We start from the raw sequence: 12729 nt of genomic DNA on the forward strand, positions 1-12729 counted from the left end.
GGGAACTTGGACATAGACACACACACAGAGGGAAGATCACGTGAAGATTCAGGGAGAAGACGGCCATCTACAAGCTGAGGGTCTGGACCTCAGAAGACGCCAACCTTGCTGACCCTCCCTTCACACGATTCCACAGTGCCAGCACAGAGGGGGGGCCTCAAAACCTACTTACCAGTGCTAATCAAGCCAACAATAAATAACAGATAAATTAGATTTTAGACTTACATTTGGAAAATACGTTGCTGTTTTAGCTTGGTTTTCAAGGCAGGCTAAATTCATACTCAAGTTTAATTCAACATGGTGGGTGTTCCCTTCCATTTATGGAAAAAAAAAAAAAACCAACAGGAATTAAAAGTCTATATACAATGGCATTTCAAAATTAAAGAAGATAATTTAGGAGATTTGCAATTTTAACTAACTTGAAACTATTTCAGAAAACTGACTCCTCCCTCCCCATCAAAGGGTAAAGAGGGCTGAAGTTGATAAATATTTATTCACTATACAGTACAAAACTTCTGTTAGTTATAGATAACTGATTACCAGTTACTGAAAGCTATGATTTGGTCAGGAGCATAACGAGCTTCTTGCAGACAAAAGCAATGTCAAAGAGACTGGTCCATTAAATAAATGGCAGTTGAATTGGTAGGACGTCAGATGTGTGGTCCTGGGGTGGCATGCTTCAGGAGCAACCGGTGTTTGGAATGTGTCATGAAGACTGAGTACAGTGAAGGACGTCTCTTATACGACTTGGAAGTTGTACAGTAGTAGGCTGCCCCGTGAGTATTCTTAACAACATAATTGTTTCCATTTAGATTGTACTATATTTCTGAGCTCTAAAGTGGCCTAAATAAAAAAGCAGTTTAAATTTGGTAAGTGTGAAATGTAAGCTTTTGGTAGGTATGATACATATGCATACAACACTATGATAAGTCATATTAAAATTTATTTTAAAAATACATGGTTAGAAAGCACATGTTACAGTGGTAAAGCAGCAGTTTTTATTTATTACAAATTCTAAAAAATAATCCAACGTTATAAGCAAAAAGGAACACTGATTATCATCAAAAACATGTAAATTTAGAATTATCTACAATCGTACACACACACAAAAAATCTCTGTATTTGAGTAAGACCAAAGTATCTTTTGGTTTTTACAGACATAGAATTTTGGTAGAGTTTTAGGCCCTATCAACGGTTTCTATTAAGTACAATGATAACAGAAGAAAACAATGAAACAAATGGATACCAAAGATGAAGCAGAGCCTGTTAACCAGGCACGGGCCAGAGAAACCTGCCACGCTGGCAATACAAGGTTCTTTACCAACGGAGCCATGGCACGTGTACTTTCCCCCGCAAGGATGATGGTGCTGGCACGGAAAGTGCAGGGGCCAGGGCCTATGGTGCATTCCAGGGAGCAGCCATCCTTCCCGTGAGTCGGAGAGGGTCCTTGGTCCTTATCATTTACCTTGTACTCATGGGATGTTCGGAGCTGAAACGAAGGACCCCAAACTACCTTAGTTTTTCACTTCATGTCCTACCCTGTCATCCAAGACTCCCCAACAAAGGTAGCTATAGACACTCACACTTTGCAGCCTGCCTGACCCACGGTCCTGGCTATGATCCCCATGGAGCTGCTGCCAGTGGTCACTGAAGGCTCTTGAAAGCCAGAGATAGTGGCAGTGGCTTCAGCTAAGGTGCATAAAAGCTACAACAGTGCTGCTCCCAGGGTTGCCGACTGGGTTGAGCCGTAACAAAATGCATTTGAAATGAACAAGACTAAACTGCGTACATAAAAACAATAACGAATGTTACAAAAACCAACCCCTAAACCAACAACCACAACAACAGTAGATCTGGCCTTTCAAAATTCATAAACCAGAAAGCCATTAAAAATGTTTAAATATAATTATACAAGGAGATAAAAAAAGAAACTCGGCTAAACAATGAAGTCAAACAATGTTATTTTCACACATCTATGTGTCTGAAAATCAATGATCTGTGCTGGCATTAGTTCCTACGTGAACTTTGGTACTTCTTCCCTTGATATTTTAGAACAAGCTAGAAAATGTTAGGTAGAAAATGTAGAGAGAAGGCACTACTTTGGCACTAGTCAAAAATCAAAAACAAGCCCCCAAAACAAGCTAATAACACCCCCACAAGACATTCACACAAAGCACGTGTATATTATTTCCTGATGCACACTCTAAACCCAATCCTTTAAAATCAGGTGGGACATTGTATTCATATTTTTGGTTTGAATTCTACTGTCACTTGAAGCATATCAGCAGATACCCAGGCACAGAACATCACGGGCAACATCACAGGGAAGGAAGAGTTGGAATCTTGGCACAATTGCGTCTGAGGTTTATAATCTCAGAATATGCTGATCTAAGAGGAAAAGGAGCTCAGACTAATCTAGTCCCTCCAGCATTATCAGCCTTGGTGGGCGATTACTCTTCCTTATTCTCCCTGCTAAACAGTTAAATACATTTAGAAAATAATTTGGTAAATATAATTTCTAATTCAAAAGACTGTAACATACTCAGGACTTAGAAAATATTTTAAATTTATTATTTGAAATTTTAAAGTTTAAAAAATCCTTTATTCAGAAAAATTAAAAGAAGATTAGGGTCTTGTCTTTTAAAGGAAACAGATAATTCTGAAACATATTTTCTATCAAGTGTGGCTGACAACAGAAGGTTTTATAGATACAACATTAGTTTTTCATTAATGTATATATCCCAAATGATGTTTTGGTCTCACTTTTCCAGATATTCGTCTGTGGGGAAAATTACATTAGTTAAGCAATAATTTGTATTTCAGTATATATCAAAAGTTCTAATATAAGTAGTTTAAATAGTTTCAAAATTTGGACTTGCATAACTACCTTGTTAAATGTAGGGTCGGTATGGCCTTTGTATCGTTATTCACAAATCATTAGAGTATAAAATAAAAGTGCTATTATAAGAAGTTTCTCACTGAAAATGTTCAGAGAGCAGATTTCCTAGTGCAAATCAATCACAATTAAGAGAATGCATATGTATTTTTTTTAATTTCTGGAAAGAAGTCTATATAAGTGTTTCTGATTACTAGTAAAATCTACACAGAACATTTTGGCAATCCTAAGAAAGCAAAAACATTTTGTTCAAAAGGTAGTGAATTCAAATGTAGTAACAGACAGACAGAAAAAGACCTGGTAGTACTGACTTTTTCTTAAAAAGCACAAACCAAGACAGAAATGTCAGAAAAGGCATAGCAGAAAAAAGTAAACAGAAATTCCCTAATGCCCCCACCCCACCGCATTTCAGATCATAAAGCACCTAATGTACTAGACTTCAGTGATTTCATATTAGAAACATTATAAATATATCTTTCTGAAAGAATCTATCTATAGAAAATATTATACATAAAAAATTGCCATATATTTCAGAATAGTTTAAAACCTAAACATTTTGCATAAGCATACCTATCAATACAAAACATTTTTTCTCTGTCAGTTGGGTTTTTAAAATCTAGACAACAGGATCATTTCCAAAGCCCATCATAAACCCAGCTGACTTAAACACCAACATTTGAAACACACAAACACACATATATACACGTGTATATATTAACATATACACTCACACATACATATGAACAGATATTTGAGTTTTCACAGAAAAAAAGGATAGTCACAAACAAAGCATCTTTCATAGACAATTGTGTTTGTAAAGTGTTTCAAGGTGGAAAAATTATTTTTAACTCAATTCTGCTCCTAATTGAACACAGTGGGCATAATAGTTTAAGCTGCCTGTCATGTTCTAAATAAATTTCTTGATTGTGCTCAGTAAAAGGTTTAATATTCACACGTGAAATTAACTCTTCATATTCCCACGTGAAGGGCCTGATTACCGAATCAAAGTGCTTCTCAGAATGCTGCAGTAACAGCAAAGATCTAGGATTAGGCCCACAGTAATGATTGCAGAAATACTTTGCCTCTTGCACAGCCAACTCTTCCTCTCCAGTAAAACATGCAGTACTGGGCCTCAGATTTTACTATGTGCACCCTGGAAATTGTGGAATGTTAGTTCTGAGTTCTAGATCCGAGATGCTACAACACTGGCACCCAGACTTTCCTACCTGTTTACTGGATTTTTCATCACAAGAAACTCCTAAACAATCAAAACTTGCTTTTTAATGATGAAAATAAAATGGCTGATCTTTTGGAAGAGCTGTCGGAAAATCAGTGTTTTCTTTGCCTTTGTATTAAGCTGGTCACCTGGGCTTGATAATGTGCTAGGCTCATCTCGTGAACCATGTAATTATTTGTAAGAAAAAGAATTCATGAGAAGCGAACCATACGAAGATAAGTAGTCCACTTATTGGATAACCCTATAAAATGAAATACAGTAATTAGAGAGTCATACATTTAAAAACAAATTACTCATATAAAGGTTATTGTGTTTCTATGGCTTTAATTCAATTAGGTTAATGTTTTTGGCTTGACGTTTTAAATAATCATGTATTTAACTGAAATATTCTATTCCTCAACCACTGATGGGTTTTTCTAGAATACTGGAACTTGTATCAGTAGTTTTAGTGTGGTCATTTAAAAATAAATGAAATTAAAAGTGCTGAACAATTTATGGGATAGAGGAAGAAAAATATCCCTAAATGTTTCCAAAAGAAACATCAGAAGCAAATTAAATCCAAACCCCTCAAATTGGGCCAAATGCCCTATAATAACTGAACAGGCACTTTAAAATCAGAACAGGGGAATTTTCTTGTATTCCTTCATCGCCCCCCCCACCCTTTTTGCATGTAGTAAAGATAGAATTTACTACTGGCTTAGAAAAAAAACCCCTAAATAACGTGTGAACTGTGATTATTTACTAACTAATGGAAAAAGGTATAAATCATTCCACCAATTATGTGACCTGGGAGGTTCTGCTGGCTTATTTTAAGTGACTTAAAACAGGAGTGCTTGGGATCTCAGCCAAGCACGTAACTACTCTATCTTCAAATGCATCCTCCTGACTCTGCCACTTACACGAGCTTCCTGCCCATGGGGACCACCTTCACTTTCCAGCACAAAGGGTCCCTAGGAGCTCACACTACCTCTCTCCACCCCGACTGGACTGGGGCGGAATGGGGGAGTGGGGAAGATATCATTCACACAAGGTGAAGGCCTCACATTTAAGGACCACTGTCTCAAAGAAGACAGCCATTCAAGGGGGTGCCTGCCACCTGCTGACACAGAAGGCCGCTCCTGCCCTGCGGGGTAGTGCAGACACAAGCACTCCGATTGGCTAAACTTTCAGCAAACTGTCATACCTCACAGAAGAAAACTGTGCTAAACCCACTGCCGACATTTATAAGTTACAGAAAAGGCTCATTTCCTACCCCTCCCCTTACTCCAGACCAATGACAGACACAATGATGGGTAAATGCAATTTTAGGATGTCTAACTTGACATAAAGTCCAATAAGGAAAAGCGACAGTTATTTCCCCAACCACACCCGGCACATTCAAGATACTTTTCTATTCAGCGATCACCTCCATTTTAGTGTGTGCAGTACAGGCTACCGATGAATGACAACACTGGAAAAATGCAATGCAATACGAGTTAAGACACCAACAACTTTTAACATTGATATTCCACAACATATACAAACATATGCACACACATGCCCACATTCCCACTATCTGGGGGATATTTATCACGGAGGAGCGAGCTCAGAGTGGTTTCCCTAGATGGAGTCGCCATCAGAGAAGGTGCTGTTCACGTGAGTAAGTGTAAATTAGGGTGAACTGTGTCTGCAGCAAATCCACGGCAACCTGGTGTGGTGATGACATCGTCATGGATCCCTCCACGCAGACGATGTACGTGCAGACTGTGGACCAGTTCTGTCCCAGCAGGCACTAGCATTCGCTCGTTTTTTCATGGAAAATGAAAGGTAAGCTCAGGTTTCTTTGGTGATGGTCACCATCTTGCATGGCAGATTTTTCTTCTGTTGCTGCGTTAATGTTGTCTGAATACATATCTTCATCATCATCTTCTTCATCCCTTGGATTACCCTCCAGGCTGTGTCTAATGCCATAAGCGAAGTAAATCAGGAAACCTTTCAGAGGAAAAAGAAATCAGCTTTTGGTGTGATAAAATGACTTTGTACAGGGAAATTATTTTTTTTTACTGGTGGACAATTGGTCTATGATGTTGTGTTGGCCACTGCCACACACTGACATAAATCAGCCACTGGTATATATACACACACATATATACATACACACACACACACATATATATATGCCCCCTCCTGTATGTGGAAAATTTAATATAGAACATAATAGGATCTTTTGCGCCTTCTCTTTCTGTGCTATTTTAGAAGGGCAGAATGCAAGTACAGCATATCCCATGCAAGGTCGCTGACAAATGTCTTCCCAGTAGAAAGTGCGTCTTCATTTTTAATGTGTAATCTGTATATGCAATATTGCAATCCTGGAATGTGAAGTCAAGTGGGCCTTAGGAAGCATCACTATGAACAAAGCTAGTGGACCAGTTGAGCTATTTCAAATTCCAGTTGAGCTATTTATTTTTGGGGGCTCCAAAATCACAGATGATGCTGTGAAAGTGCTGCACTCAATATGCCAGCAAATTTGGAAAACTCAGCAGTGGCCACAGGACTGGAAAAGGCCAGTTTTCATTCCAATCCCAAAGAAAGGCAATGCCAAAGAATGCTCACACTACTGCACAACTGCACTCATCTCACATGCTAGCAAAGTAATGCTCAAAATTCTCCAAGCCAGGCTTCAGCAGTACGTGAACCGTGAACTTCCAGATGTTCAAGCTGGTTTTAGAAAAGGCAGAGGAACCAGAGATCAAATTGCCAACATCCGCTGGATCATTGAAAAGGCGAGAGAGTTCCAGAAAAACATCTGTTTCTGCTTTACTGACTATGCCAAAGCCTTTGACTGTGTGGATCACAAGAAACTGTGGAAAATTCTGAAAGCGATGGGAACACCAGACCACCTGACCTGCCTCTTGAGAGACCCGTATGCACGTCAGGAAGCAACAGTTAGAACTGGACATGGAACAACAGACTGGTTCCAAATAGGAAAAGGAGTACGTCAAGGCTGTATATTGTCACTCTGCTTATTTAACTTATATGCAGAGTACATCATGAGAAATGCTGGGCTGGAAGAAGCACAAGCTGGAATCAAGATTGCCGGGAGAAATATCAATAACCTCAGATATGCAGATGACACCACCCTTATGGCAGAAAGTGAAGAAGTAAAGAGTCTCTTGATGAAAGTGAAAGATGAGAGTGAAAAAGTTGGCTTAAAGCTCAACATTCAGAAAACTAAGATCATGGCATCCGGTCTCATCACTTCATGGCAAATAGATGGGGAAACAGTGGCTGACTTTATTTTTGGGGGCTCCAAAATCACTGCAGATGGTGACTAGAGCCATGAAATTAAAAGATACTTACTCCTTGGAAGGAAAGTTATGACCCAACTAGACAACATATTAAAAAGCAGAGACATTACTTTGTCCACAAAGGTCCATCTAGTCACGGCTATGGTTTTTCCAGTAGTCATGTATGGATATGAGAGTTGGACTGTGAAGAAAGCTGAACACCGAAGAGCTGGTGCTTTGAACTGTCTTGTTGGAGAAGACTCTTGAGAGTCCCTTGGACTGCAAGCAGATCCAACCAGTCCATCCTAAAGGAGATCAGTCCTGGGTGTTCATTGGAAGGACTGATGTTGAAGCTGAAACTCCAATACTTTGGCTACTTGATGCCAAGAGCTGACTCATCTGAAAAGACCCTGATACTGGGAAAGATTGAGGGTGGGAGGATAAGGGGACAACAGAGGATGAGATGGTTGGATGGCATCACCGACTCAATGGACATGACTTTAGGTAAACTGCGGGAGTTGGTGATGGACAGGGAGGCCTGGAATGCTGTGGTTCATGGGGTCGCAGAGTTGGACATGACTGAGAGACTGAACTGAACTGAACATGCATGTTTTTCTCAATAAATATTTTTGAAATGTTTATGTAAAAAAATATTTACCTCCTCAAAAGTTAACACGATACTTTAAACAAAAGGATATATGGGGAAAAGTCTCAAATACTCCCCAAATACAAGTGCTGGATTATTGGAGACACAGTCAGATATTTTGGAAAACATGTCCTGTGTGAATGGGCTTCCCAGGTGGCTTAGTGGGTAAAGAATCTGTCTGTGATGCTGGAGACCTGGGATTTGATCCCTGGGTTGGGAAGATCCCCTGGAGGAGGGCATGGCAACCCACTCCAGTATTCTCACCTGGAGAAGCCCATGGGCAGAGGGGCCTGGTGGGCTATAGGCCACAGGGCTGCAAAGAGTTGGACCTGACCAAAGTGACAACACAGGCGCACACCCTGTGTGCCATGGGTGTGCCTTACACACGTTACTGCCACCAGGAGAGCATGAATAACTACATGCAAAGCAACTGTTTATTAACCACCACACTGACTGAGGGTCAGGGGGGAAGATTTTCAGTATTCTCACAGGATATGTAGGCATTTTTGCTGTGTTTTAGCTATAATTTTAAAAGTTGATTGAGAGTTTTGGGTTGATGTGAAATGCATTGTAATTTTCCCATGTAAACCATGGGAAGCAGCCCACCAATGCGTATTCTGGCATGTGCAGTTGTTAGAACGGATTCTATTTCCTCTCATGTCCTTAGAGGTTTGGAGAGCTAGCCTTTCTGTCCTCAAATAAAGGTGGCGATGCCACCATTTCACAAAGAAACCGAGGCACTTAGAAGCAGGGGTGGAATATGACCCAGGTGACACGGCTAACAAACAGCAGGGGAGGACTGAATCAGGGGAGTCTGGTTCTGCGGTTCCCACTCTTCACCACGGATAAGCACACGACTGAGCTTCAGGGGGCTACAGCTGAGGAAAGAGGCAGTGGTTCGAGGAAAGGCAGGAGCGTGGGGAAGCTCTCCGCCAGAGTACAGTCTTCTGGGCTCTGAGGAAGGGAAGGAGTTCTGCTTCCTGTGCCCCGGGGTTTGGGCTCGGCTTCCTGGCAGCCCCAGGGGAGGTGGCGAGACCCCAAAGGAATGACTCTGTGGTTCATTCCGGAGGGCACAGCCAAGTCGCCGGGGGCTCCCATCAGGATCCTGGCCCTGATAAGACAGAGCTGCCTACCAGGAGCGGCCGCAGGGACAGAATGCCCCAGTGCAACCTGTGTGGATGGATAACCTTTGATCCACCCCAATTTCTTGGCACCGTGTCAGATCTCCCCCCAAAATGGGCAAAACTAGTGCGGCTGTGGGGGGAGGGGAGAACTGACTAGGTTAAACCTCCCATTGGCTCAAGGGGGTTGGTGGCTTGAGACTTAAATGAAGTTAATTTATAGCCAAAGCAAACACACACACACACACACACACACACACACACACACCCCCCCACACACCCCCCCCCCCCACACACACACCCACACACACACCCAAGTGAGTGAGACTCATTATGCCAATGGGAGGACCATCAAAAGGCACAAACTCTCAAACTCCTCAGGCCACCAGTTATGACAATTAAACTCTGAATTTACAAGTCAGCTTTCACACAAGACACTGAAGAAGTCATGATGAAAACCGACGCAGTGTAGATGTAAATCAGCTCACTCACAGTATGTAAGGTCAAATTCCACCCCAAGGGTCTAATAAAAGACATTTAGGTATGGGAAAAGAAATTTCTTGCAATTAGCTCATTCAAAATGTTGCCAGAAATTCAATGGTGCTCTGGAAGGAACTGGCTCTGTAATCAGACTTTAGGGGTGCCATTTGCAAATTAGACCCCTTGATTTTTGGTGAGGGGGGCTTCATTTTTTTTTACTCAAGAAGTTAGAAAAAATAGGATGTACAGAGTTTTACAGGGTTACTGTAGCAATTGAATTTTAAAAAGGTATTTGGAAAACATCTGGAAATGTAGGCATTCAGGTATTCTAAAACTTGGAAAGGAGGAAACCAAAAAAAGCTTTGTTTCTAGGGAGGGGGTGGGGCGCATTTCTCTGGAACAGCACACGACATGGGAAAGAGAGAGCCCACGTTCAGAAAGTGAAACAGGAGAAGACCCACCAAGCGCCATCCAGACGCTAAATCGGATCCAGGTGTCTGCACTCAACTGTACCATTAGGTAAATGTTCACCAGGATGCTGAAGGCTGGCAGGAACGGTAAGAATGGAACCTAAGGAGGGAAAGTATCTTCTTAAATACACTCAAATTTTAAAACACATTCCTCAAATTGTTTTGACATGGTGGCAACTAATTTGACATACATAGATACTGTCACAGTGTGTCAGTGTGATTATATTCTCACAAAAAGAACAGCTTGAACAAAAACCACTTATCTAGAGAATGGGCTTCCCAGGTGGCTCAATGGTAAAGAATCCACCTTAATGTGGGAGACCTGGGCTCGATCCCTGGGTTGGGAAGACTCCCCTGGAAAAGGGAATGGCAACCCACTCCAGTATTCTTGCCTAGAGAATTCCATGGACAGAGGAGCCCAGCGGGCTACAGTCCATGGGGTTGCAAAAGAGTCAGACATGACTTAGTGACTAAACAACAACGTCTAGAGACTACTAAAAGGAGCCCCGTATTTCCCACTGTTTACTGCAGCCCAAAGCTACAGAGGGTTATCCAGCCGCTGTGTAACACCTGCGTTATCACCAAGATGCAGTAGGTTTCAGGGCTTAGTTTAGGGTTTAGTGGTTTCATTCTGATATCAAGAAGGCATGCCACTGGAACTCTGACCACTCTTGGGATCTCAGGGGGATTCTTCCAGGAAGCCCTCTTCAAGCTAAATTCTGCTCTTAGTTCAAATGGACAGAATAACTTCACTTCACAGTGGAAGGGCTTTGGGTGTGGGGACCTTCCTGAATTTCTAAAATACTCTAGTTATTTTTCTGATGTTTTAGAGTATTGAACAAGAAATTTGTTTACTATTACATAGAATAATGTACTAGGAACACATTCAAGTTTTTGAAAAGAACACTTAAGACAAAAAGGAACATCCCAAAGGACCGTTGTTCACTGGTTAACACCATAAAAGTGTGTTTGTTTTTTTAAAAAGAAACAAATCACAAAAACCAACATACAAGAGAAAACATGCATAATATTTAGGATCATGAATCCTCATGACACATACCATAAAGGCTACTTTCTGCTGATTCTGGGGCTGCCTCCAGATGATGAGCACGATGGCAACACAGAGAGCGAGAAACAGCACCAGGAGAGCCAGGCTCCATGCCTCCAGTCTGGCGATGGTGTGGACGCTGTGCGTGGTCAGAACACTCAGGCCCAGGATGAGGAATGCTGCGGAGATGACATGCTCGTGAAACAAAACCAGCACGTGACCTTCACTCAGACCCCTTCATTCAAAGTCTACTTTGATAGCAAGTTCTTTATATATCTACTCTGCCAAATACTAAGATTCTTCATTTCTATTTTGGAAAGAAATGCCTGATTTCCATGACTTAAGAATCCCGCTTCGCTTACTCATGACTGTCTCCTCCTTAGGAGTCAGTCTCCCCTCTGGACTCTACCATCCTGCCTTCCTGCCAGTCTCAGATGAGATCACTTGGACTGATGGAATGTTGTCCAGGGTGGCTAGTGCCCTTTTTTTCCAATGGGGAAAACAAGTCTGTTTGTGTTCAGCTGTTGTAAACACTGTTCATGTAAACAAATAATACATGATCTGCACCTTTTCTTCCTATTTCAGAGAGTGGCATCACTGCCTACCCAGACGATCTCTGATCATCAAGTCTGAATTAGGGGTCCCTCCCATGTGCTCTCAGAGAAACTTGTACTGCCCTTAGCTCGCCACCAATGAGGCTGTCCAGTGAGAGGAAGGACCATCTTTCCTGACATCCCAAGTACCCAGCAGGGTTCCTGGCACATCAATAAATGTTGCTGAAAATACGCTTGATTATGTAACTGTGGGTGAGCGAGCAGGATCTGCAGTATGGCCTCCCACGCTCCCTGGGTCCCAGTTCAGTTTCGGGCAGGTGTACTTCGCGTCCCACAGGAAGAACCCTCAAAGCTCACAAAATGGACCAATTCTGTACTTCTGCACTCTCACCTCAGGGCAGCAGTTCCCAACCTTTCTAGCATCAGAGACCAGTTTCACTGAAGACAATTTTTCCATGGATGGTAGGGGATGGTTTGTGGATGATTCAAGTGTATTACAGTTACTGTGCACTTTCTCTCTATTATTATTACATTAGCTCCCCCTCGGATCATCAGGCATTAGATCCCAGAGGCTGGGGACCCCTGCCCGAGGGAATTTCTTCCTTTCTTCTTCAATTACCAATATACCATCGATTTATTCTGCTAACATAAGGAAGATCTCAATGACCAGTGACCCCTAGGTGAACATTTCAGGACTGAGAGCAGTGCTAACATATTCTTTCATCCTCTTTCACATCATCCTGCTCCACCCACACACACCCACTGGGTCTTCATAAGGTATACAGTGAAGGGAACTTACCCAGGAATCCTACCAGAAAGCTGACGAGAGAAGCAGACTGTTTTGTAGGCAGAAGCGAGGGGTTGAAGAGGGTTCGCAGGCTGAAGCCCTGTCCTGGCAGCATGGTGACCTGAGACTTGCTTTTGGAGGTTCTGTTGGCGCACGATCCCAGAGCTTCTTTCTCAGAACAGTACTTGGGTTGCTCGTAAGATAAGCCGGGCTGGTACCTATTC

General features: G+C 42.0%; 1 protein-coding gene across 4 annotated transcripts in view; it reads right to left on the reverse strand.

Moving 5' to 3' along the window:
- Positions 1 to 925: 925 nt before the first annotated feature.
- SLC7A2 (solute carrier family 7 member 2) overlaps positions 926 to 12729 on the reverse strand; it is a 71833-nt gene continuing 60029 nt past the window's right edge. For all 4 annotated transcript variants that reach the window (XM_061404304.1, XM_061404301.1, XM_061404303.1 and 1 more), the window contains exons 9-12: positions 12518 to 12723; positions 11177 to 11343; positions 10108 to 10216; positions 926 to 6104 (exon numbers count right to left, since the gene is read on the reverse strand). In XM_061404304.1, coding sequence (XP_061260288.1) covers positions 5905 to 6104; positions 10108 to 10216; positions 11177 to 11343; positions 12518 to 12723 — 682 coding nt within the window. In that variant the 3' untranslated portion in view covers positions 926 to 5904. The remainder of the gene's footprint in view (positions 6105 to 10107; positions 10217 to 11176; positions 11344 to 12517; positions 12724 to 12729) is intronic.

The sequence above is a fragment of the Bos javanicus genome, chromosome 27, assembly GCF_032452875.1.
Source record: "Bos javanicus breed banteng chromosome 27, ARS-OSU_banteng_1.0, whole genome shotgun sequence".
NCBI classification, from domain to species: domain Eukaryota; kingdom Metazoa; phylum Chordata; class Mammalia; order Artiodactyla; family Bovidae; genus Bos; species Bos javanicus.